Source organism: Chiloscyllium plagiosum, unplaced genomic scaffold (genome assembly GCF_037043375.1).
Source record: "Chiloscyllium plagiosum isolate Xiang-an unplaced genomic scaffold, Cpla_swu_hap1 HiC_scaffold_29, whole genome shotgun sequence".
Taxonomy (NCBI): Eukaryota; Metazoa; Chordata; class Chondrichthyes; order Orectolobiformes; family Hemiscylliidae; genus Chiloscyllium; species Chiloscyllium plagiosum.
In genome coordinates this window covers 31,470,998-31,498,711 of record NW_028270167.1, presented here as the reverse complement: position 1 = coordinate 31,498,711, position 27,714 = coordinate 31,470,998, and the positions used below count along the sequence as shown (strand labels likewise).

The following is a 27,714-nucleotide window of genomic DNA, read 5'->3' as shown; positions in this document are numbered from 1 at the left end:
GCTGCATGAGCCTTTATCTAAACTCACAGGTTTGAAGCTCCCATCATCCTCAAACCCAGCTTACTGTATGAAGCCATCAGACCACATGGTGCCCACGATCCATTCACCTACTCGAGTAGAAGCCCAGGCCAGCCGGAGGCAGCCTATGCAAGCCCCAGGCTTGGGGCCTGCTGGAAAATGGAGGGAACCGAGAGATTTGCCCCAGGAAGGAGAACCAACATGAAATGTTCCCGACCCCATAGGAGGCCTGCCCGACCTGAAATCTATCAGAATTTACCTGGAGAGTAGCCTAAACACTTCTGCAAAAAACATGGCCGGACTTGGAGCAGCAAATTGGCAGCAATTGAAACCAGGAACTTCTCCACTGGGTCCTAAGCAAACTCCCTCTGGTGAAAAACCACACAGTAAATTACCTGCTACACTTGGTCCTCAGCAGACCCTATGCCAAAATACACTAAACTGCAACCTACCTGCTCCAAAGTGTCCTAGGAAGGATCACGTAACTGGATGCAGTCAGAATCCATTCCATCAGACCACCGGACCACTCAGATGTAAGAAACCTGCGAGGAAGCAGGGTAAGTGTGCTGGCTGCTAGTAAGACTGAGACCACACGCTTTCAAGACCCCCCTTCTTAGCTTATTCCTAGCAAATGTACAATCTCTGCAGAACAAGATGGATGAACTCAGAACACGGCTCAGCTTCTAGCGTGAACTGCAGGACTGCTGCACACTCTGCTTCACAGAAACCTGGCTCAATCCATCAATTCCCGACTGCGCACTTCAGGCTGATGGTTTTTCTATCCATTGTATGGACCGTACAGCATCCTCGGGTAAGACAAAGGGTGGAGAAGTTTGGTTTCTAATCAACAACTTAAGATGCATGGACATTGCAACCCTGGGCATTTCTCACCATCAAATGCCTCCCCTTCTATCTACTGCGGGAATTTACTGCTGCTATACTAGCTGTTGTACACATCACGCCACAAGCAAAGGTTGAGTAAGCTCTGGATGTGCTGTACTTCACCACTAACACCCTGGAGACGGAATACCCCGAGGCCTGTTTATTGTAAACCAATCTAAGGAAGGCTTTGCATAAGTACTACCAGAACATTACGAGAGCATTACATTTTATTTGAATTGTAAAAGGGAAAACAAAGGGAATTGCACTTGTATGCGATCCCAATCATTAATTGTAGAGCTTTTACAGCATGGAAAGAAGTCCTTGAGCCCACCATATCCACACCAGGCTAAAAGCCTTGATGGTCTTCAATGCCCGCATTATAAGACTTGGCTTTGAATTTAGAAGGAATAGGGAGGGCAGGCATAAAGGTCAAAAAGCTGTCACATTATGAGGTACATATCTCATACAATATCTTCTACTCCGTGAAATATAATGCTAAAATGCAGTTCAAACCCAGTAATGTGAGCCTGTTGTACTACATCTTTTTCTAAAGCTCAATTTGTATTGTAACCTCAAATTCCCATTTGTTTTGACTACAATCATTTTTAATTATAGCCCATTTTCTACAAATTACATGCATTCCCTTACCAAAATTTCAGCTTGATTATAAGGTTTGGGCTCTGAATATCGGTTTTGAAATGAGCTGTGAGGCTGTTGAAGTAAATCAGCTTCTTGGAACTGTACATTTTGAATCCTTATTCCTTTTTCTCATGTCAGGGTCCTCCTTTCCACCAAGCCTGAGAAATGGTACAATCTTGTACAAGTTAGATATGTGTGCTGAAATAGAAATGTCACAATCTACTAAAAGACTAGAGATCAAAAGGATTGCTGAGACTTCAGTCTGTGACTAGTCCTCACCATGAGGAGTCATTGCTACAAAGAGAGCGGGTGTTTCTCCTCTGCATGCTAACTTATGGTGGACAGGGTAGTGTGACCACACTATTCTGTTCATACCATGAGGTGTTCTAGCAATCAGCTGCAGAAAAATCAGACCAGTACAATCTGTGATCTCGTGACCCATCATATCCCCTACTCTATCATTACTACCAAACCAAAGATCAACCCTGGTTCAATAAGGATGGAGATAATGCCAGGAGCAGCATTGAATATACTCAAAATGATGTCTCAATCTGATGAAGCTACAAAACAGGGCCACTTGTATGCCAAGCAAAATAAACAGCAAGTGATAGAGCTAAGTGATCCTGCAACCAGTGGATCAGATCTCAGCTTTGTAGTCCTTCCACATCAGTTGTGAATGGTGGTGGACAATTAATAACTCGCTGGAGGAAGAGGCTCCAAAAATAATCAGTAATGGAAGAGCCCAACACCTCAGCATAAAAGATAATTCTGAAGGATTCACAACAATACTCAGGAGGAAGTGCCAAGTGGTTGATCCATAACATATGCAGTCTCTAGCCAATGTGATTCACTTCACATAATATCAAGAAACAAGTTGGTAGGACTGAATACTGCAAAGGTTAAGGGCCTTGACAACAATTCTATAAGTGTACTGAAGATCTATACTTCAGAACTTGCTGAACCTTGAGCCAGTATGTTCCAATACAATTACAACACTGGCATCTACTTGACCATTTGGAAATTAACCAGTTATGTTCTGAACATAAAAGCAGGACAAATCTAACCCTGGCGCATATGATCCTATCAGTCTAATCTTAATTATCAATAAAGTGATTGAGCTGTCATCAACAATGTTATCAAGTAACATACGCTCAGCAATAATTGGCTCGCTGATGCCCACTATAGGTTCTGTAAGGACCATTTATGTCCTGAATTCATTATAGACTTGCTCAAACATGGACAAAAGAGCTGAATTCCATAGATGAGGTGAGACTGACAGTCCTTGATATTCAGGCTGCATTTGACTAAATGTGACATTGAAGAGCCCTCACAAAATTGAAGTCAATGAGAAATGAGGGAAAGCTCTCCATTGGTTGGAGTCATACCTAACATATCAGAATGTGGTTGTGGTTGTTGGAGATCAGCCATCTCAGCTCCAGCACATCTTTGCAGGAGTTCCTCAGGACAGTATCCTGGACTCAATCATCTTCAGTTATTTCATTGATGTTCTTCTCTCCATCATAAGGTCAGAAGGGAAGGCTTTCACCGATGATTGCACAATGAAATAAGCGCCAGAGACCCGGGTTCAATTCCCGCCTCAGGCGACTGACTGTGTGGAGTTTGCACGTTCTCCCCGTGTCTGCGTGGGTTTCCTCCGGGTGCTCCGGTTTCCTCCCACAGTCCAAAGATGTGCAGGGTCAGGTGAATTGGCCATACTAAATTGCCCATAGTGTTAGGTAAGGGGTAAATGTAGGGGTATGGGTGGGTTTCGCTTCGGCGGGTCGGTGTGGACTTGTTGGGCCGAAGGGCCTGTTTCCACACTGTAATCTAATCTAATCTAATCAAAGACGATTGTCTTGGGAACTTGCCACTTCCAAGTGAGAAACTTGCCACAATGCTTGGTAAAACCTGTGGTGAGGTGATTTTAAACATCGAGGTAGGCCTTGCTGATATCTCAATTGATTCTACAATTCGCTATAGCCCACATTGCTCAAATCCTGATAAGACATTGCCCATTGTTTTGGACGGTGAGATAAGAATCTTGCTCAGGAGAGGCATATTTGCATACATTAGCATGCTGTTATTACTTAATCTTGCCTCATCAAGAAAGCTCCAATTCCGGTCATAAAAGTCAGAGTAGTTACCTGGCAACTCCAACTTGCTGCTTGCTCTTCCTTTAGCATCTCAGGGCACCCAGCATGGGCAATGACCACCAGCATCCCAGTCCACAAACATTACCGTGGGCGGCACGGTGGCAGTGGGCGGCACGGTGGCAGTGGGCGGCACGGTGGCACAGTGGTTAGCACTGCTGCCTCACAGCGCCAGAGACCCGGGTTCAATTCCCGCCTCGGGCGACTGACTGTGTGGAGTTTGCACGTTCTCCCCGTGTCTGCGTGGGTTTCCTCCGGGTGCTCCGGTTTCCTCCCACAGTCCAAAGATGTGCAGGTCAGGTGAATTGGCCATGCTAAATTGCCCATAGTGTTAGGTAAGGGGTAAATGTAGGGGTATGGGTGGGTTGCGCTTCGGCGGGTCGTTGTGGACTTGTTGGGCCGAAGGGCCTGTTTCCACACTGTAATGTAATCTAATCTAATGTAATCTAATCTAATCACATACCATGGGACACGTAATGGCCTTAAGGCACATTTCCAACCTAATTCCAATGCAGTTCTGAAGTTTGTTGGTTCATTTTAAAGCACACTGGACCTCTACTATAATTCTTCTGTTAAGACATTTTGCATGTAGCTCATGGATTGGACCAAGGTGCAACTCAAGAATCCTCATTTGCTGTCTAAACTCCCATGCACTTTGTGACTCCTTGAATAGCCATTGCATTTCAGCGTTGCCCTGCCTTTTTGTGCTTTGCCACCTCAACCAGAGCTTAAAGGCTCAGTATTTCTGTCTTGCCTTACTGGTTTGTGCAGACACAAAGCCAGGCAGCTTGTCATTGGTTGTCAGCAGTTATCAATCAAAGGGATAGAAATATTAATTGCCACAGTTGTTAGCAGGCCTCAGTGAAGTCAAGGAGGATAGCCTTCGATAATAGTAAGTTCCTCCAATACCATGTCTACGCCTTGCTCTGGCAGTCAGATTCCAGATCCTCCACTCATTAGGGGTGAGGAGCCGCAAGCCGGGCAGCACATCACCCATCATGACCTTTTCTGATGTATTACTGTCTGTTTTGCTCCTGCAATGACAGAGAGGCAGATATCACAGGAGATGACAATATGTGGCATAGTTATTACTGTTGATTCTGGTGGGGTAGTTTCCCAAGCAAGCGAGTAGGCAGCACTGAGGCTACGCAGGATTAGCGGTATCGCAGTTTGACATGGATGAGTGTGTGTATGTGTGCGGAAGGTGTTGCAAGCGTTAGACTGATGCTGATGAGCTTTAGTGGGAGTTACATGCCATAGCTGAGATACAGTGGATGTGAGGTATCAGGAGTGGATGTGAGGTGTCAGAGGTGAATGGTGGCACTTAGACTGTTGCAGTGGAGAAGGTCACTGACCTTTCTCCTGCATGCTGGGAATACCTCCAGATGGCTGAGACTGTTCTAACCAGGATGGCAATGTCAGACCAGGCACACACGGTCTTGTGTCATGGCTTCCACTACTGCCTCTGGGGGAATTGAAAGTCCCACCTGTGTACCACCTTGTTCAGCAGGAACTCTGGGAGCACACCTGTTAAGTGGTTTGCCCGTTTCCCCTTGGCTGTCATGTTTGACGAAAATGTCCGGAGCTGTGCAGGGCAGTTCCAGGCTGGCAGGGCTTGTCCAATGGCACAGCAACCTTTTAAACATTGCTCTGTGCCAGGGATGCTGGTCAGTCTGGGACCTCTGGTGAGTTGTTGCTCAAAAGATTTGCAGTAAAATGGGGCGATACTCGTGATACTCGTCATGAATCCTAAAACACCAATTAATGCAGCAAGTTTGTTAAGATATGACAAGAAACTACCTTGGCCTCATGGCAAGAATCAATCCAAAACTTGCAAATATTTGTACTTGGCCAACAAAAGTAAGATTCAGCCTTTGGTTGCAGAATCAGACACCAAGTATCAAGGAACTGCTGATCACACCCCACATTTGTAACTGACTCACCAATGCCCATGTCTTTTAGGGGCCGTGGAGATTCCACTTAATGATTTAATTGTATAAAGAGAGACATAGAGAGAGGAAAATTGTGGCTGGAATGTATAACAATAATCATATATAGTATTACACTGGATCATTAACCAATGGGTAGCAGTAAAAAAGCTAAAATAAGAGGAACATTTTTTTCTGATTTGTTTGGGTTAACACCTTTCCAGTTGTTCAAATGGGAACTAAGGCAAGATAGGACAGACTCAGAGGAAGTGGATGAAAGTTTGAGGTCTGATAATTGTTTTAATACTCATTGACATCTTCAGCATAAAGTAGTGCCTTCACATCACGAGGAACCAAAGCAAAGTAGCCATGATTAATTCCATTTAGGCATTTGGACCTGCTTTACATTTCAAAATTTAAAATACCACTCACTATTAGATTTAAAGGTAGAATTGGCAAAGAAAGGATGTGTGCATATTTTAGTTATGCGGGAACAAAATTGAATATCTATGAAATCTAGGAAAGGCACAATGCAAAAGGATGTTGATATGCAAGCATATAAAAATCACAGTCGCTATTCTTATTGCTAGATTAGACTAAATGACAGCACTGCATAGCTAAAATCTGAAACATCAATATGACTAATTGGCTACACTCTTAGCTATTAGTCAGCATTAAGTTCAATACTCTACATTGGATTTTAACACACAAATTGGGAACCACAATTTTTGAATAATTCTGCATTGTTTTCAGTATGATCCTGTAGGTGAGATGTCAAATTAAGATGCTGCTTGCTTGCTGATATTTTTCTCACTTGTGGCTTGATTTGGAGAAGGAAGATGGTTAAAGCAGTGTCATGGCAAACATTCTTCACTTAACTAATGCCTTAAATGGGCGATTCATTGCACGAGGGAGTGCTTTGGGATGCTTGTAAGATCATATCTAAACTCAGATTATTATTGATTTTCTTGAAGTAACATTTGAATAATTACTGAAGAGTTTATTTAAATTCAAAGATGTTCTGTAATGAATTGCTGTTTAGATAGCACAGCTGCTTTGATCTGTTTTCCACGAATCATCATAATTACACACTTTCTTTTGCAGGAGGTACGAAAAACTATACCTGATGATGAAGAGAAACAACCCCCCGTAACGATTGATACAGCGTATCAAGAAAAAGACTTAACTGTTACAGTGAGTGTCCCTATGTTTCAGTTTATTTATAATCATGGGAGCACACAACTGTATTTTCTTTAACTTGAGGATTTTGGGGTGCAACAAAAGCTACAATTTCATTATGTGACCTATGGACTGCTACTTTACAATGAAACCCAAACACTATTATTTCAGTTCATGGTGGCTGGGCAACATTGTTGGAAGGCTCTGCCCTATAATTCAGAATGGTGCAGAGTGGAAAACGAGAGGAAAGAGCATGAAGCAATAAAACTTAAGTGACACCAGATGTAGTGGATACTTAAAAAACCCCCATAGAATGAATAAAAATGGGGATTATCAAGGTTGCTCCAGTGAGTGAAGATGAATATGAGCCTTACAACCATGGTGTAAAATAGATGATATTGAATAGATGGTCTATTGTATATTTTGCTTAGTTTTCTTCTTTTTATTGGATAATTCATTATTGCACAATATTTACTCATTCAAAAGTAATGTTTAACATATTTTCATTAACTGAGGCTCAGAAAGCAGTTTTGGATATAAATTGGTGAAATAACTGCATAGGGGCCATATCCCGTCACCAAGTCACCCTTTATTTACATGTCTGTAATACAGTGACTGGCCAGCCAGCTCAGAGTCAGCCCATGAAGTCCAATCACTACAATAGGTTAATTTGTCAACTCATACTGAAATTGAGGCTGAAGGAGTTCCGAGATGTTATTCTATTATAAACACAGTTGGAATATGGAAGTGGAGATATCCTCAGAGATCGGGGGATGAAGAGTGAATAGTTGTTCATCAGATCGTGGCACCACACAAATATTATTTTCAGTAGCACAGAAACTCTTATGGTAGGACATGTAGGAATATAGAAAGGTCACGCATTGATACATAGACTTGTTACCTGGCTAAGACTTCATAAAGATGTAATGCAGAAATTACCAGACATGTCAGCTAGTGGAAAAACCTCAAAAAGTAATCAAAGTGAAACCAGCAGTACCCAACCTCACAGATACATTGGGTGGAACCTTATAGTGGCCTGATTGATGTGGGATATGTGAGAAATATGACAGAATCATGCAAAGTTTCCAAAGAGGCCTATCTTAACATTGGGAACAACTCTTATCATCTTTTAACTAATGGTTGAATGTTAAAAATGTACAGGACACTGCTTGTCCTAGTACACAATAATTTCTTTTAAAATGGCGCTGGTGCCAGGGAGGTCAGTCGATTCCAGGAATATCCCACAGCTGGTTTTTCTGGGATTGTGGTGAGGTGGGGCTAGAATCGAGTGAAGGAGTGCCAGGGTGGCAAGTAGGTGATTAGTCATTCAAGTTTGCTAAGGTATGGTAAAAAATCTCACAAGGTGTCACAGCAAGAAACCCTCCAAGAAACCCAACAAAATTGACACTTAGCCAAAGAAAAATCAGATTTAACCCATTGTATTTAATGAATTCTAGACAGCTTTGGTGCAGGACATCTAACCAACTAAAACCAGGGCTGTACCAGGTTTCCAATTTTGTCTCCAGTAAAACAAACATAACGACTACTGTTTTTGTGTATGAAGTGGCCTGAAGACTCAGCAAACTTTCACCTCTCAGACAGGAATTATTGCTATAGGTTTCACTAGTATACCAGGCTGCCTAACTGATCGCCAGCGGTGCTCTGGAGTGCTTCATCAGATATCAGATTCTCAAATCCATAAGGAAGAGTTTACTTACTTAAGTATTTCCGTTACTTGCTAAATGACTATTGAAGAATCATCACTGCAAAGTAATCTTGCTAATTCCTTGGTATGGATGAAACACCATGCTGTTTCCAGGTAGTTTATGCCTATAACATGCTATGGACACCTATATAGTCAATTCAATATTAGATTAGATTCCCTACAGTGTGGAAACAGGCCCTTCGGCCCAACAAATCCACACCGATCCTCCGAAGAGCAACCCACCCAGACTCATTCCCTACATTTACACCTGACACTAGGGGCAATTTAGCATGGCCAATTCACCTAACCTGTACATCTTTGAACTGTGGAAGGTAACTGGAGCACCCGGAGGAAACTCACGCAGACTCGGGGTGAATGTGCAAACTCCACACAGACTATTGCCTGAAGCTGGAATCGAACATGGGACTCTGGCGCTGTGAGGCAGCAGTGCTAACTACTAAACCACCATGAATTGGACTAAATTAATCTATTTGATATTAATCTCTTGAGATGATAATTTGTGTTTCTATCTCACTCTCCACACAGATTTCTGGCCAACTAAATATGAGGCCATTATCAGGGTTTCGGATGTGCTGGTGTAGGACTGGGGTGAACAAAGTCAAAAATCGCATGACACCGTGTGAAGAAGGAGTGGGGCTCTATAAGATTGTGGTTTCAAATAAAGCTGTTGGGCTATAACCCGGTGTCGTATGATTTTTGACAGAGTTTTTGAGTCACAACTGACTTTGCAGCAGTAATAATTTTTGATCTCCACTCTAAAGAGTATAAAACCATCATGCTATAATCATATAATAGGAGCTGAAAATGTGTTGCTGGAAAAGCGCAGCGTTATAGAGTATTATAATCATATAATACTCTAATAATAGTTCATTTATTTTTTGCAGGACAAGCTAGAGGACACTGTGGGTTCTCGAAGTAAATGCATAAAAGTGCCAAAGGATTTGTCATTCATCTCGAAAGAGACTATTTCCATGATATTAGAGGTAAACTACCTGGACTCCAAAGCCAAAAAGGAATAACAATTGTAATAACAAAATACTTTTTCCTTCTAACAGTCACAAAACTAGCAGTGGATCTGACTTTTAACAATGGTCAAATATTAATTGGTTTGATGTTTGGGACCAGCATATTGTGGAGTAGCTCTAACATAAGCTACAAACCAGCTTTACTGCATGTAATAAAATTTCTGTGACTTATTCCTCACCTCTTTCTATAACCTCAGTGGAAGGTCAGCAGAAACCATAAAGGAAGGAGTAATGCCAGCTGAAGTTCCACTGCAATTGTAATCGTGGTTTGCCTTATATTTATAACTACCCTTTACATTTCTCTATGTATTTTCCTGGTGCTTATGTAAGAGAATATCTATCAGCTCAGAAGTTCAAGGGTGGCAGATGCAAAGGAGTACCATCAACTGCAAGTTCCCCACCAAGCCACACGCCATCCTGAATCAGAACTATATAGCTGTTCCTTCTCTGTTGAATCGATAAAATACCGGAAATCCCTTACTGACAGCACTGTAGGTATCTCTACAATTCATGAACTATTACGATTCATGAAGCAGCTCACCATCACCTTCTCAAGGCAACTTATGGGATTGGCAAAGGTAGCAAGAGATTTTAGGATAGGACAAACAAATAGAATTGAAGTACAGGCTAAAAATTAGATTAGATTAGATTCCCTACAGTGTGGAAACAGGCTCTTCGGCCCAACAAGTCCACACTGATCCTCCAAGGAGTAACCTACCCATACCCATTTTGAAGGGCTTTTGCCCGAAACGTCGATTTTCCTGCTCATCAGATGCTGCCTGACCTGCTGTGCTTTTCCAGCACCACTCTGATCTAAACGGTGGCTTCCAGCATTTGCAGTCCTCACTTTCACCCATACCCATTCACCTACCCTATATTTACCCCTAACTAATGCACCTAACATCATGAGAAATTTAGTATGGCCAATACACCTGACCTGCACATCTTTGGATTTTGACCTAGTGAAATGGTGGATCTGGCATGAGTGGTTCCTCCTGTTCCAATGTGCAAATAGACAAAGTGCTGTGGGTGAGATTTTGACTCAACAAGACCGAGACCAATTATAAACCTCTTTATAAAGAGCTGTTTTATGAATTTGTTCCCCATCCTCTGCCATAACCATTCCCCCCACTCCCCAAACCGGAGTTTATGTACTTAACTCTAAAAAGATCGTATTAACTAACACGTGTGAATGTCTCCTTATTTCGATGAGCATCGTTTAACTGTTCTGCTTGTAAAATAGCTTGTAAAATGGTTTAAAATGTTACTGACAGTAATATAGTAAAACCATCTGCTTTTTCATAGGACTCCTTTCTAAGGGGCTCAAAACATGCACCTCCCAGTGTAGATGATGTTACTGCTACCCTGTCAACTCAAGAGCCAGAAAAAGGTCCACAGGACACTTCATCCGTTGAGATCGTTGAGGCATCACCAGGAGAAGGTCAGAGTGAAATCATAGCTCCTCTCATGATTGAAGCAGCACCAGAAGAAGGTCAGGGTGAAGTTGCAACTCCTCTTATGATTGAAGCAGCACCAGAAGAACTTCTCAGGATGGAAGAAACCTCTCAAATAATTGACAGAGCACCAGAAGCAGCTCTGCCAATGGAAATACCACAAACAGGAGAACCAGAGGAGCAAGCTCATTCCTCAGAGGAACATCCTGTGGTGGTAAGTAAGATGGTAGCCATGATGTGGAGGTACCAGTGTTGGACAAGGTGGTGGACAAGGTCAGAGGTCACACGACATCAGGTTAAGTCCAACAGGTTTATTTGAAATCACATGCTTTCCGAGTCCTGTTCCTTCATCATCTGGTGTCGCGTGACTTTTGGCCGCCGTAAGTAAGAGTTAACCTTATTATTCAACAAAGACTTTTATTGTCTAAGTTTAAAGAGTTTTTTTTTTATTTTGCTGTGTAGAATGAAGGAAATCCAGAGGAAGAGCATGCTGCTGTGCTCATCCAGTCAACATTCCGAGGTTACAGTACAAGGAAAAAATTGAAAGAAGATCAACCAGATCCGACTCAGTGAGTTCTGTAATGCAATGATTCAGCAGCCATAGGTGATAGGCCATTATTTTCTATGTTTCCAGTTGCTGCTTCTCCAAAGTACTTTTAATGCATGACTAGCTTTTTTTCCTTCAAACATTGGACTGGAGAACTATTAAAGAAAACTATGGTAAGAGACTGATAGAATCATTTTTGTTTTTAAAATAATTTGATTTTTCTAATGTACATCCATTTTAAGTGTAAAGCACAATAAAACAAAGAGTTCAGTACATTTCTTCAGTGAGTGTAGTCATAGTTTTCAGTTTGCATGGAATAAAGGCTTTGAAATTTTCCTGAATATAACACATATGAATAGAAATAGCAAAGTGATTGGATAAAATAGTCAGCTGTCTCACAAAATTAAGAGTTTTCTTCATTGTTTCAATCATCTGCATGCTAGTGGAGCAATTTAGACTGTTGGGTTAAAGACAAGGTGTAATATTTTGCAATGTATAGTTATCTGCTCTTATATCTATTGGGAAATGCATGTATTTAAACTGTAACTTTCCAACCATCAGCTTTATTGGAAAGAAAAAAAATGAACTGTGGGTGCTTCTGAGGTAATGAAGGGGAAAGCATTGACAGTGGTGCCTTTTATCTCTTCATGTGCAACATGAATGTGTGTTCTAGAGAGCAGGGCTTTGGTAAGATGCATGGTAGAATAGGTTTTAAAGCACTTTTGACTGGGCTACATCATTCTAAATGCCTACATGCCAGATTTCTCTGTGCATTAAGCCTGTAAAGTCAGTGTGCACGTGTGTGCGTGTGTGTGAGAAAGAGATTTGTGTGAGATTTGTAATGAGCAAGTGGACTTTATGCAACATTTTCAAATTGCAAATGGATAGTATCAGGAATAATTGTCAGTGACGTATCAATATTAATTAAGTCATTCTTTTTCAAGATAATTATATATCTATTTGAAATAAACAGATTAATGCCTCGATTTTGTTTTACATGGCTTAGTACCTCTCTTACAGTGGCACAAAGAAACATTTGACAGGAATCTGTCAAAATATGAAAACAGTAATGTTTACAGTAAGAATTTCCGGGAAAATACACATTTTCTCAAAACCTTTTGTCTTGCATTCTTGAGGAAAATTTGTGATATGTGTCTTTTTTCAGAAATACTCAAGTTCTGTACTACCAAATGACCAATGGTTAATAGCAATAATTTCCACCCAATACTTTTTTTAAAATAGAAAGGTGCAGATATACAACACCATTGGAATCACCCACCAAGATTTTCTTAAATACCGTCATAGGAAATAAAACTCAATCTTGAGAACTAAACTGCTAACCTAGCTTCCTGAATATTTTAACAAACTCATTTAAATTATTAAGAATCAACTTAAGGCACCAAAAATCTCTATGTATTAAAGGAATTGTTGAGAATCATCATTCCAATATTTAAATTTCAGCAATACCGTTGGTTACAGATTAAAGGAAGTGAACTTTATTCAAGAAACATGAAAGGCTTCCTATTCATTGAAAGTTTGCCACTTTGCAGACTGACGCTAAATTAATAGTTGCTGAACACCAATGTGTGCAAACATTTTACTTTGCCAAACATAGAATGAGATTAATGCAATAAAGAGTGCTACAGTATATCCTCAAGCATGAGACCTTTGTTGGATCAGTTGATAGTCACCATCAACAACTCTACTGTGTTTTGAACATTGCCCATTCATGCACACAAATGTTAGTCTTTGTTGTAATTAAAAGTTGTGATGGTGCTACAGAGTTAGAAAAACAATAGATGTTCTGGGGTATTTATTTTCACTTTATGCAGAATATATGGTTACAACTCAAAAGTCTGAAAATAAACAGAGAATTTATCACATAACACTGTAGAATAAGAGTAACCATATCAAATTATTCACTACTACCTTTTCAGGAGCAATTAAGGATGGGCGATGCATGCTGTACAAGACAACCATGGCTGCATCTCATGAAATAACAAGAAAAAGTTATGCTTACTCCTTTGGAACTGTTATTGTGTGAAATGCTGGCAAATCAGTTACCTTTACTAGCATGAGAATGGGGAACAGGAAGGCTAATTTTAAGGGTTGGCTCTTTCCATACATCTTTTTTTCTTAAATTCACTCATGGGATGTGAGCATTGCTGGCTAGAGCCAGCATTTATTTCCCATCCCAAGTTGCCCTTGAGAAGGTGGTGGTAAGCTGCCTTCTTGAGCTGCTGCAGACCCACAATACTACTAGGGAGAAACTTCCAGTATTTTAATCTAGCATTAGTGAAGGAATGGCCATATAATTCCCAGTGAGGATGGTGAGTGGCTTGGGGGGAAGTTTGCGGGTGATGCTGTTCCTATGCAAATGCAGCCCTTGTTTTTCTAAATGACAGTGGTTGTGAGTTTGGAAGATGCTGTCGAAGGATATTTGGTGGATTTCTGCCAAGCATCTTGTAGAGAGTACACACTGATGTCACTGAGCTTCAGTGGTGGAAGGAATGGATGTTTGTGGATGTGGTGCCAATCAAGTGGACTGCTTTGCCCTGAATGATTTCAAGCTTCTTGAGTGTTGTTGGAGCTGCACACATCCAGGCAAGTGGAGCGTATTCCATTACATTCCTGAATTGTGCCTTGTTGATGATGGACAGGATTTGGGAGTCAGGAGGTGAGTTACTCACTGCAGCATTCCTAGCCTGTAAACTGATCTTGTACCCAATGATAGTCCAGTTGAGTTTCTGGTCAGAGGTGCCCTCCAAGTGGGAAATTCATGAACACCATTGAATGTCAAGAAACCATGGTTAGTTTGTCTCTTATTGGAGATGGTCATTACCTTATATTTGTATGGTATGAATTTTACTTGCCACTTTTCAGCCTAAGCTTGGATATTGTCCACAGATTTTGTTGCATTCGATCATGGACTACTTGAATGTCTGAGGAGTCATGAATGGTACTAAACATTGTGCAATCATCTTTGAAAGTCTTCACTTCTGACCTTATGATGGAGGGAATGTCATTGACGAAACTGCTGAAAATGGCAGTGCTGAGGATACTATCCCAAAGAGCTCCTGCAGAGATGTCCTGGAGCTGAGATGACTGACCTCCAACAACCACAATCATCTTCCTGTGTGGCATGTATGACTCCATCCAATGGAGAGTTTTCCCCCTCATTCCCTTTGATGCCAATTTGCTAGGGCTCCTTGGAACCACACTCAGTCAAGTCTGGCCTTGATGTCAAGGGCTGTGACTTTCACCTCATGTCTGAAAGTTAGCTCTTTTGTCCATGTTTAAACTAAGGCTGTAATGAGGCCAGGAACTGAGTGGCCCAGGCGGAACCCAAACTGGGCATCAGTGAGCAGGTTATTGCTGAGCAGGTGTAGATTGGAAGTACTGTGGTGACCCAGTCCATCACTTCACTTATGATTGAGAGTAGACTAGTGAGGTGATAATTGGCTGAGCTGTTTTTGTCCTGCCTTTTGTGTACAGAACATACGAAGCAATTTTCAACATTGTCGGGTAGGTGCCAGTGTTGCAACTGTACTGGAACAGGTTGAATAGGAGAGAGGCAAGTTCTAGAGCACAGGTCTTCAATACTATTGCCGGAATGTTGTCAGAGCTCATAGCCTTTGTAATATCCAGTGCCTCCAACTCTTTCGTGATGTCATGTGGACTGAGTCGAAATGGCTGAAGATTGGTATTTGTGAGGCTTTTCCCACTGCAGGGGTCTGAGATAGAACATAGAACATAGAAGAATACAGCGCAGTACAGGCCCTTCGGCCCTTGATGTTGCGCCGATCCAAGCCCACCTAACCTACACTAGCCCACTATCCTCCATATGCCTATCCAATGCCCGCTTAAATGCCCATAATGAGGGAGAGTCCACCACTGCTACTGGCAGGGCATTCCATGAACTCACGACTCGCTGAGTAAAGAACCTACCCCTAACATCTGTCCTATACCTACCCCCCCTTAATTTAAAGCTATGCCCCCTTGTAATAGCTGACTCCATACGTGGAAAAAGATTCTCACTGTCGACCCTATCTAAACCCCTAATCATCTTGTATGATCATTAATATTTGGCTGAGGCTTGCTGTAAATGCTTCAGCCTTAACTTTTGCACCAGTGTGTTGAGCCTTCCCATCATTGAAGATAGGGATATTGGTGGAGTTCCTCCTCCAGTGGATTGTTTAATTGTCCACCATCATTTACAACTGGATGTGCAAGACTGCAGAGCTTAGCTCTGATCTGTTGTTTCTGTGATTGCTTAGCTCTGTCTGTGATTTGCTGCTTATGCTGTTGGCCACACAAGTAGTCCTGTTTGGTAGCTTCACCAGGTTGACATCTCATTTTGAGATATGCCTGGTGCAGCTCTTCAGTAAACCAGCGCTGATCCCCTGGCTTTACAGTAATAACTGAGTGGGGGATATGGTGGGGCATGAGGTTGCACAGAGTACTGGAGTACAATTCTGTTGTTGTTTATGGCCCACAGCACCATGAATGCTCAGCCTTGAATTACTAGATCTGTTCATGATTTGGAGATGCCGGTGTTGGACTGGGGTGTACAAAGTTAAAAATCACACAACACCAGGTTATAGTCCAACAGGTTTAATTGGAAGCACACTAGCTTTGGGAGTGACGCTCCTTCATCAGGTGATAGTGGAGGGCTAGGATTGAGCCCTCCACTATCACCTGATGAAGGAGCATCGCTCCGAAAGCTAGTGTGCTTCCAACTAAACCTGTTGGACTATAACCTGGTGTTGTGTGATTTTTAACTAGATCTGTTCAAAGTGTGTTCCATTTAGCATGCTGATAATGCTGTAGAACATGATTGAGGGTATTCTCAATGAAAAGGCAAATGTGAAGACTGATGCATCTGCAGCTGGCAGATTGGTAAGAATGGGGTTGAGTTGATTCCCTCACTATCTGCTGCAGACCCAGTCCAGGAGCTCTGCCCATTAAGACCTGACTAGTTGATCAGTTGTACTGCTACTGAGCCACTCTCGGTTGTGGACTTCGAAGTCTCCACCAGGGTGCATTTTGCACTTTGCCCTCCTCAGTGCTTCTTCAAAGTGTTGTTCAACATGGAGGAATACTGATTCATCAGCCGAGAGAGGATGGTACATGGTAATCAGCAGGATCAGCAGGAGGTTTCCTTGCCCATATTTATTCATATTCATGGGATCCGGAGATAATGTTGAGGACTTCCAGGGCAATACCCTTCAGACTGTATGTGAATGTGCCGTCATCTCTGTGGGGTCCGTCTTGCTGGTGGGACAGGATATCCAGGATGATAATAGTGATGTCCAGGACATTGACCGAGAGGTATGTTTATGTGAGGCTGTTGATTGATTAGGCTGAGAGACAGACTTTCCAATTTTGGCACTCCTACAGATGTTGGTAAGGAGGACTATGCAGGGTTGACAGCACTGTTTCTGATGTTGTTGTTTCTATTGTCGAGGTCATCCATCTGGCCTCATTTCTTTTTTAGAGTCATAGAGTCATTGAGATGTACAGCACAGAAACAGACCCTTTGGTCCAACTCGTCCATGCCGACCAGATATCCCAACCCAATCTAGTCCCACCTGCCAGCACTCAGCCCATATCCCTCCAAACCCTTCCTATTCATATACCCATCCAGATGCCTTTTTAATGTTGCAATTGTACCAGCCTCCACCACTTCCTCGGGCAGCTCATTCCATACACGTACCACCCTCTGCGTGAAAAAAGTTGCCCCTTAGGTACCTTTTATATCTTTCCCCTCTACCCTAAACCTATGCCCTGTAACTCTGGGCTCCCCCACCCCAGCAAAACTCCCTCTCCCATTCCATTAAGGACATGCATGTCCTGGGTGTCTTCCACCGTCAGATCCACCCGACGACTAGAGGAAGAACACCTCATCTTCCGTGTTGAGACCCTCCAAACACACAGAATCAATGTTGATTTCAGCTATTTTCTCATTTCCTCTCCCCCCCAACTAATCCCAGATCCTACCCTTTAACTGACACTGCCCTTTTGACCTGTCTTACCCGTCCATCTTCCTTTCCACCTATCCGCTCCACCCTCCGCTCCGGTCTATCACCATCACCAGCACCTCCATTTACCTATCGAATTCGTAGCTATTTTCCCCCCAGCCCTACCCCCTCCCATTTATCTCTCAGCCCCCTTGCCCCACCCCCACCTCACCATTCCTGATGAAGAGCTAATACCGAAATGGGGACTCTCCTGCTCCTCAGATGCTGCCTGGGCAATTGTCCTTTTCCAGCGACACACGTTTTGACTCTCCAGAGCATAAGCTGAATTTCTAGACTGACAGTCAAGCGATAATACCACATGGTCATTGCCTCCTCTACCGATCCTCCATTCCGTAATGCAGCACAAGTTTTTAAAAATGTAACTTATACTTAATTATTATGTGTTACTGCTGTCACCAGTTTGAGCTTTTTCCATAGTTTTTTTTCTAAACTGCCTTCCTTCAAGTGAGAAAATAAGGGTTCCAGCTGGAAGGTTTAATTTCAAAAGCTGATTTTGGAATAAATAATGCTAAGTTAACTCCTTCTATCCAACTTGACTGCACAGTAGAAACATAGGTTGCATGACTGAAAACCACCTCTGAATGCATGTGGATTTAAATAGCTGTGCCTGGGAAATTCAGCACATGAAATCCTTATGATGAGAGATGTCATTTTTGCCAAATAAAGTACTGCTAGCATTTGTATAACTTGATAATTCCAGTATCGCATGATGTAAGGCAGCATAGAATCTCTTCCATTCTATTTCAGCAATTTTTCTTAACCCTTATTTTAAAAGAGCATTCTGTATTGTAGTCATTTATTTCCCAGCTTTGCATTATTTCTGAAAGATTATTTTAACAGCAATGAATAATTGACAGTTTTATACTGTGAAACCTAGCCTTCAAAAATATACACAACCTCTTTTCATTGAAGATTGATCCTGCATTTAGTCCAGCAATCGGCAGATAACCAGTAACACAAAATCATCTTGAAGTTGAGTTTTACATTAGTTGTTGCATTTGTATACTTTACTCAACAAGATGCACTAAAAAAAAATTGAAAATCTTCAGTTTATTTGAAAATGTGTGTAAATTTATGTGTCATTATTGATGCTACAAAATATACCTGGAGTGGAACAAACTCTGTGTATCACCAAAAAATCTTGGTAATGAGAAGTTGACATAAGAATTATAGTGGAGAAGATCAGTCAGAAATTCTGATTGCAATTAACCAGGTTCTGTTTAAGGAAGCAAGAACTTTCCCTTGTGTTGTGCTTCACATTGAATCCATACAGTGTGCATGCAGGCCACTCAACCCACTGCGTCCACACCAATCCTCCAGGAGCATCCAATCCAGACCTACCCCCGACCTTACAATCGTACATTTCCCATGGCTAATCCATCTAACCTACCCATCCCTCGCGACTATGGGCAGTTTAGCATGGTTAATTCACCGAACATGCACATCTTTGGACTGTGGGAGGAATCTGAGAGTGGAATCAAATCCATGTCCTTGCTCTGTGAGGCAGTAATGCTAACCACTGAGCCACCATACCACTCCAAGATGAATATTTTGTGCTTATTGTATATATGAATTTTGATTATGATGATCTTGTTTTAAAAGGTTGAATTCATGTTCAACCCATAAATGGACAGTGAAATTACAGCAACAACAGATAAGTGTTCATAGCAATTGACTACGTATGTTTTTTTTTGTGACAGTACTAAGTAGGAATAACTTTTGCTATTCTACATTATATATTAATTCTTAACTCATTTATTAAGATCATCAGGCCTCTCGTGCAATACTGATCAATGAACCAAAGTTTGGATAGCTGTGATAGTTGCTAAAGTTGACCTGCACTGAACTTGGCTTGTCCCCTGCATGTTATTGTTGAAATGCTCCTTCTGGGGGGATGGTCTAAATAGGCAAATCCAGGTGTTGTACTATTCAGCTGAAAGTTGTAACTTCCTAAGATCAGTTGGAAGTTATTTGTAGCTGTTCCTAAATATTTGACTCTAGATAGAAGAAGCCAGCACAAAACAATCATCCTTTTTTTCTCTTTGTTATTTTCAAGATTCCTGTAATGAAGTGCAATGGACTCATACTCAGAGCAACAATTTGCAAAGACATCTGCATAAAACAGTGTTTCAACTGATTTTTGTCACTTGCCATCAATTGTAATCCTAATTGGATGACAGGTTTCACTGCCATTTCAGTTCATTCATTCCTGTTTCACCTCTTTCCTCTTTCCCTAATCATCCAGATCTAAATTACTGTCAACAATTTCAAAAGCCATCCTTATTATCTTTGACAAAAGCAGGAATTTAGCAAATACTTGGAGGAAACTGCTATCCTTTTGAGATTCCTAATCAAACATAGGATGTTAGAAACTGTAGCATAGCAAAAGAAGAAGCTTTTGTTCTGAAATTTTAGGTTATATGCTATGTAAATGAAGAAAAACAACTCTCCTTTTGTTGGTGGACTGACTGCCATTACGCTGATCTTTTATTGTTGGCAGTTTAGCGGCTTCCATGTGTATCCATCTGAATAGATCTATATTGGCATTATCTCACAGCTAGCGTGTTATCTGCAAGATGTACAGTGGGAAAGTAGGTCATGAGAAGGAAATAAAGGTTTGAATCTTAGTTTTTTTAGCCAAGTGTAAAGTATGTTGAGATTCTTAGAGGGAGTCTTGCTTTAAGGCCCAGAGTGATTTCTTGCCGTATTATACCATACTCACCTCTTTAACTACTTACCCTGCTCTGACGGCATCTCTCATATTTGGCTCTTTTCTTATCATTGTTCCTAGAACAATGTGCGAGTCAGCAGGTTTTTGTTGAAAGATGAACATCCCTTGCACCTACGGCAACTTTGAAAGATAGTTGTGTACCTAGACTCACATTGGCAATCTGGCATTGCCCCTTACTGGTAGAGTAATTGCACAGCAACCATGTTTTTCATGACGCATAGAAGACATGATTGACAGTTCCCTAGCACATACAACCCTATATTCTCACCCTAGTCAGCATTTAATCACTATGTTATGCACTGTGACTGCTCCTCGGTACATTCGGTTTAACACCCTCTCTGAGTCCTGATACTCTTTCCACAGTACCCAGTGGTCACCACATCTTGCCACTATACAGTACAGGAAAATTACATATAGGCAAGTAGTTGGACAAACCGAAACATGAGCTTTTATTGTCAGCCAGCAAAAGGGAACGTGAAGGAAATGAATATTGGCTGCCATTCATATAAACATTGCAAACTGAATATTGGCATCTTGACTTCGATAGACAATGATGCTCTTCTGCACTGAACTTGTTTCATGCGGAACTGGTGTCAGTCAGGCCCTGTCTGCCTTGCAGTGCCTACTGCAGCTAAGCTCTATCATTCACAAGAAGAATTTCCTCCAGCTCAATGGCCTCAGCCTTCTCCTCTGAAAACTGCTCCTGTTCTTCTGGCTCCACAGCATCTATCACATTGCGTTGATGCCTGCTCCAATTGTATAGAACACAGATGGTGCAACAGACTCTGTCTGGGATATGCGTGAGGGTCCCAGCCACACTGCTCCAAGCTGTGAACCAGATCTTTAGTAGCACTATTGTCTGTATTACCACACTGTAGCATGTGCACCAACTTGGTGAAGAAACCATACCAGCTAAATGATCAACACTTTACCTCCAAAAGGGAGTACCTGCTGTACCCTAATCCCTTCTCATCCAAGACCCACCTCAAGCATTCCACATTCCATTTCTTCCATTAGAGTCTATCATCATACTTTCATGAATTATAATGTAGCAATGTTCCCCTGGTCCCACAACATCTTTTAAAGTTCTACAAATGACGGGGCACTTTTGCCCAACATTCTTCTCTTTTTAAGTTAATAGAGACCCATTAGATTATAATTTTCCTTCAGATGTCCTCGGACAGATCTGCTGATGTTAAATGTCCCATGCTGACAATTGACTGTGGCTAAGTCCCTGGACTATGTGCATCTATGCCCCTACTGGATGGTACTGGGTATCCCTAACTAACAGCACCTCACCCCTCCCCCCCAACTTGACTGAAGTGTGAACTATTCCCCACTTAATTTCTGACAGAGCCATTTGGTTAAATATACTCACAGTGCATTTTCCACAGGGCAGCTGGCACATTCTATAGGTGTTAAACTGACATCTAGCTGTGCCATTGAGCAAGATGTGCCAATGTGCCCCACCCACCCTTGAATAGATACCTGCTGCCACGCAACCTGTCTGTGTGTCTATGCAAAAAAAAACATCAGTATGGTACTACTGATGGCCTTTGGCAGTCTAACTGGCAAGGAATGGCAGGCAAGTCAAGGCAAGGCATAGATACTATGACCATGCAAATAGATACCAACTAAGCTAGCACTAAAAGAGCGAGAAAACAGTCCTATGAAAAGGTCTGTACCACTCTGTGAGGTGTGCACAAAATGTCTCTGTTGCACCATTTCAATAGTCCTGGTTGGTGTGCACTACAATACATGTCTGTGCTACCAGAGCAGCGGCCTACATTCATATTAGAGAGATGCCATGATAACCATGAGGGGTTGACAAATGTCAGATGCAAGTGTCTGTGTGTGTGGTCTGCACATGGCTTGTGCCCATGGATCTGAGATGCTGTTGGTCCACAGCAACATACAGATCCTTTGAAGCAAATAGTGAGCTGATGTTGCGAAGTCCCTGCTCTGATTTCCATGTTGAGATTTCTTGGCATCTAACTTGCTTGGCATGTTTGGTAAAGTAGGAAGCTGAATATTATTCAGGTGAGTTGTGCCATTAATAAGATGATTAACAAGCTATAACCCCCGTAATTAGTACTCAGCATTGTTTAGTAAAATGCTCACCTTGCCATTCATCAAATGCATAAAAGGTGCAATGAAATGCTCCAGATGTCAAGGTAGACCTCGCCAGATATTGTCTGATTTTGTCACAATCTCACCAAAGCTTATTTTGCTGTAAGATTCTGCCTAAAAAGTTCACAAAAGGTTTGAGGTTGGTCAAATGATTGTGTAAATGAAAGGCAGGTGGAATTTTTGCTAGAAAATGTGAAATCATCCACCTCGGCAGGAAGAATGGAAAAGCAGTATGCTGTTTAAATGGAGGAAAATTGCAAAATCTGGTGGTTCAGAGGAGTTTTCTTTATTTATTCACAGGATGGAGTGTCAATGGCTAGGCAGCATCCCTAATTGTCCAGAAGGCAGTTAATGATCAATCACATTGCTGTGGGTCTGGAGTCACGTGTAGGCCAGACCAGTTAAGACTGGCTGCTTCCTTCTCTGATAGTTTTTTCCAACATTTAGCAATTGATTCATGGTCATCATGAGACTCTTAATTCCAGATTTTTATTGAATTCAACTTCCAGCATCTGCCATGGTGGGATTCAACCCCAAGTCCCCAGAAAATTACCTGGGTCTCTGGATTAACAGTCCAGCGAAAATACCATGAGACCATTGCTTCTCCCCAAATTGAATCACAAAAATTTAGCGAACAGTTATGGCGAGTGATTTGGAAAAGGAATGGAAAATAAAAATCAACAAGTTTTGCTGCAGTTGTATAGAACTTAAGTGAGTCCACTTCTGGAGTAGTGTGTACAGTTTTATTCTCCTTACTTGAGAAAGGATATGGAGATGGAAAAGTGGAGACAGGCTACAATCAGGTCAGCCATGATCTTATCAAAAAGTGCAACAGCTCAATTGACTGAATTGCTTGCACTTGCTCCTAATTCAATGTCCTTATGTATGAAAGCATTTTGTTTTTGTGCACCAGCCAGTAGCATTGAAATGTGCAACAGCGATATTTTGTGCATATCACATGGAGTGGACCAGGCCATATCACAGGGCTGCTCACTTGCTCCCTTAGTGCTAGCTCACTTGATATCTACTTATATGCTCATGGTATCCATACCTTACCTTGACATAAATGTCATTAATTCTTTCACCTATTTCATGAGGGCTTAAGAACCATCTTCACTGAACAAGGAATGTTCCAGATTATTTCAGTGTAACTGTTGCCGAATTAGTCTTTGGTGACTAATGGAGCAGCCAAACTATTCAGTTCAAATGCAAATGTTTTGTCATAGAGTTCGTGGAAGTTTGCTCACAGAGAAAAAAAAATCCATCAAGTCCCTGCTAGTCAAAAAACAAACACCTAACTATTCCAATCCCATTTTCCAGCACATGGCCCAGAGTCTAAATACTTCTTCAATGTTATGAGGGTTTCTGCCTCTACAACCCTTACAGACAGTGAGTTCCAGATTCACACTAACATCTGGGTGAAAAATAATTTGCTCACATCTCTTCTAAGCCTTCTGTCATTTACCTTAAATGAATGCGGTCAGTCATTGATCCCTCCACTAAGGGGAAAAGCTTCTTTCCGTTTACCGTGTCTATGCCCCTCATAATTTTATAGATATCAGTCATGTCCCTCCTCAGTCTCCTATACTCCAAAGTAAATAATCCCAGTATATCCAATCTGACTTCATAATTAAAACTCTTCAGCCCAGGCAACATCCTGGTAATCCAACTCTACCCTCTCTCTGATGTAGTCACAGTCCTCCTATAATATAGATTCCAAACTGTAATACTGCAGCCATGGCCGAGTGAACATTTTGTGTAGTTGCAGCATCTTCTCACTGTATTTAAACTTTATGCCTCAATAATAAATGCAGGTATCCCAAAAGTTTTCTTAACCACTTTGTCTATCTGTCCCACTACCTTAAGGGACTGCACACAAGGTGCCTCTGATCATTGATGCTACCTAGGTTCTACCATTCATCGTGTATTACCTTGCCTCGTTTGTTCTGCCCAAGTACATCACTTCACACCTATCCGGATTGAATTCCATTTGCTATGTTGCCCAGTTCATCTAGCCTACCCATCTGTTTACTACTGTTTTCTAAGGTTATTGTCACTATTTACTATCCCACCAACTTTCATATCATCTGTGAACTTACTGATCAACTCTCTGACATTGAAGTCCAAATCATTTATATATACCACAAACGCTGAAAATGTGTTGCTGGAAAAGCGCAGCAGGTCAGGCAGCATCCAAGGAACAGGAGAATCGACGTTTCGGGCATAAGCCCTTCTTCAGGAATTCGATTCTCCTGTTCCTTGGATGCTGCCTGACCTGCTGCGCTTTTCCAGCAACACATTTTCAGCTCTGATCTCCAGCATCTGCAGTCCTCACTTTCTCCTCGAAGATATACCACAAACGGCAAAGCACCAACACTGATTCCTGTGGAATCCTACTGAACATAGGCTTCCAGTCACAAACACCCCATCTGTTTCCTTTTACTTAACTCATTCTATATCAAATTTGCCAAATTTTCTTTGATCCCAAGGGCTCTTACTTTAGCTACCAGTCTTCCACGAGGAACTTTATCAAGAGCCTTGCTGATATCCAAATAGACTACTTCAAATGCATTGAAAACAAAAAATGCTGGAAATAACAGAGGGTCAGGCTGCATCCATTTAGAGTGAACAAACTAACGTTTTGAGTTCAGATGATTCTTCATCAGAGCTGAAGTGAAGTCTGGAGGGGGCAGAATTCATGCAATAGTGGTAGGGTGGAGTGCTGGGGGGAGAAAGGGTGTTGATGTCGCAGATTTAATGATTGGAGTATGAGAATAGCATAATAATGGAATGTCTAACTGCCAAACTGAAAAGAATAGGCAGGAGGCTGGAAGAATACAGCAAGCCAGGCAGCATCAGGAGGTGGAGAAGTCGATGTTTCGGGTGTAACCCTTCTTCACGACTGGGGGTGGGTGTGGCGGAGCTGCAGATAAAGAGGAAAGCGGCAAGAGGGTGGTGAGGTAGGGATAGGTGAAGACAGGTTGAGGGTATGACCTGGTTGGTCAATGGGAAGAATGAATCCGGTTGATGGCAGGGAGCAGTGACAGGGAGGGGGATGGGCTGGGAAGGGAGTCAGGGGAATGGGGAGGGAAGTTATTTAAACTTGGAGAACTCAATGTTGAGTCCTCTGGCCTGTCGGGTGCCCAGGTGGAAGATAAGGTGTTGTTCCTCCATTAGGTGCTATGGTTTGTTTTGGCAACGGAGGAGGCCAAGGCTGGTCATGTCGGAAAAGAAGTGGATGGAGAATTGAAATGGACGGTAACTGGGCGGTCTGGTTGGCCCTTGCGGACCCGGCTGTGATGCTTAGTGAGCCATTCCCTAAGTTTACGTTCGGTCTCCCTGATGTAGAGAAGACCACATCGGGGAGTACCTGATGCAGTAAACTGTGGGAGTCAGGGCAGGATCATCATATAAATGTAAATGGCCCCATAACGGTAGACAGGAGATTATCAACTCTACTAGAAGTGTAGTGTTGTTAGAGTATTTAGTACTGCAAAGGGTTGATACATGATTTTACAGTTCAGATTGGAAGAGAGGCTCAATCCATGGCTCCAGACAGTCCTTCTCAGTGAGACAGAGGTTCACCTGCCTCTCTTCCAATGTTTGCTGCATCAGGCGCTCCCGATGTACTATTCTCTACATCAGGGAGACCGATGTCTGCAGCTTCGTCCGCAGGGGCCAACCAGACCTCCCAGTCATCACCCATCTTAATACCCCTTCCCACTCCTTTTCTTTCACGATCAGCCTTGGCCTCCTCCATTGCCAAAACAAACCACAGAGCCTATTGGAGGAACAACACCTTATCTTCTGCCTGGGCCCCCTATTGCCCAGAAGACTCAACATTAAGTTCTCCAGTTTCAAATAACCTCCCTCCCCATCATCTGACTCCCTTCCCAGCCCCTCCCCCTCCCTGTCACCAACTGGATTCATTCCTTGCATAGACCAACCAGGTCGTTCCCTTGACCTGTCTTCACCTGTCCCCTCTTAAACACTCTGCCCCCTGCTTTCCCCTTTATCTGCAGCTCCCCCCACACCCACCCCCCAGTCCTGAAGAAGGGTTACACCCAAAACGTTGACTTCTCCACCTCCTGAATCTGCCTGACTTGCTGTGTTCTCCCAGCCTCCTGCCTGTCTACTTTGGATTCCGGCACCTGCAGTTTTATTGTCTCTGAACTGGAAAGAATAGACAGTCCCACTGGATTGGAGGGACAGGATAAAGGACATTGTGACAGAGAATGTAATAAGTAAAGCTAAAAGAAAAGGAAGGAATGGGAATGGGTTCATGATCTGAAGGTGTTGAACTCAATATTCGGTCCAGAAGGTTGTAAAGTACCTAGTCTGAAGATGAGATGTTGTTCCTCCACTTTATGTTGCGTATCGCTAGAGCAGTGCAGCATGCTGTGGACAGACAGGTGGGCATGCGAACAGGATGCTGAGTTAAAATGACCAACTACAGGAAGGTTGGGATCATGCTTGTGCATAGATTGGAGGTGTTCTGCAAAGTGATCACCCAGTCTGCATTTGTTTTGCAAATGTAGAGTACATTGGGTACTGCGAATGCAACAGACCAGATTGGAGGAGCTCCAGGTAAAATGCTGCTTCATCTAGAAAGACTGTTTCGGCCCTTGGATGGAGAGCAGGTAGAAGGTGGACATTCGCCAAGGAGGACACGTTTCAGCATCTGCAGTAATTTGCTCCTAATTCAAATGCATTGCCACACCCACACTCTCTTTGAAAAATTTAATCAGGTTGATCAGACATAATTTCCCCTTAAATATTCTTTATTGATTCCTATCTCTCCAAATGCAAATTAAATCTGTCCCTCAGAATTGGTTATAATAGTTTCCTTATCAGTTAGGTTACACCAACTGACCGGTAGTTTCCTGGTTTGTTTCTTGCTCCCTTCTTTGGATAATGGCTGTCCTTAGGTTTGCTGGCATTTGTGGCCAGGGAGAAATGGAAACTTCTTGTCAATGCCCCTGCCTCACTCAAAAACCTGGCATACATTTCATCTGACCCTAGATCATTATATACTTTTAAACCTACCAGATCACTCAGGGCCCCTCTATATCTATGCTAACATCTTTAAATATTTCACAGACTCTTCTACTTGATGCCTATGCACATGTCTGCAATTTGTTTCAATATATTTTTGACTCGCATAGCTTTTTTAAAATTTGATACAGCAATTCATAATTACTGGGCCTAAGGCATTATCTATATTTATGAGCCTGTTTCTTTCAATGTATGGCATCTTCCTTTAA

At 42.2% G+C, this 27,714-nt stretch overlaps 1 protein-coding gene across 1 annotated transcript in view; it reads left to right on the top strand.

Moving 5' to 3' along the window:
- The window catches only part of LOC122540713 (uncharacterized), a 68,367-nt gene that overhangs the window by 16,240 nt on the left and 24,413 nt on the right, over positions 1–27,714 (top strand). The window contains exons 3-6 of the mRNA XM_043676832.2: positions 6,722–6,811; positions 9,407–9,505; positions 10,853–11,215; positions 11,464–11,570. Coding sequence (XP_043532767.1) covers positions 6,722–6,811; positions 9,407–9,505; positions 10,853–11,215; positions 11,464–11,570 — 659 coding nt within the window. The remainder of the gene's footprint in view (positions 1–6,721; positions 6,812–9,406; positions 9,506–10,852; positions 11,216–11,463; positions 11,571–27,714) is intronic.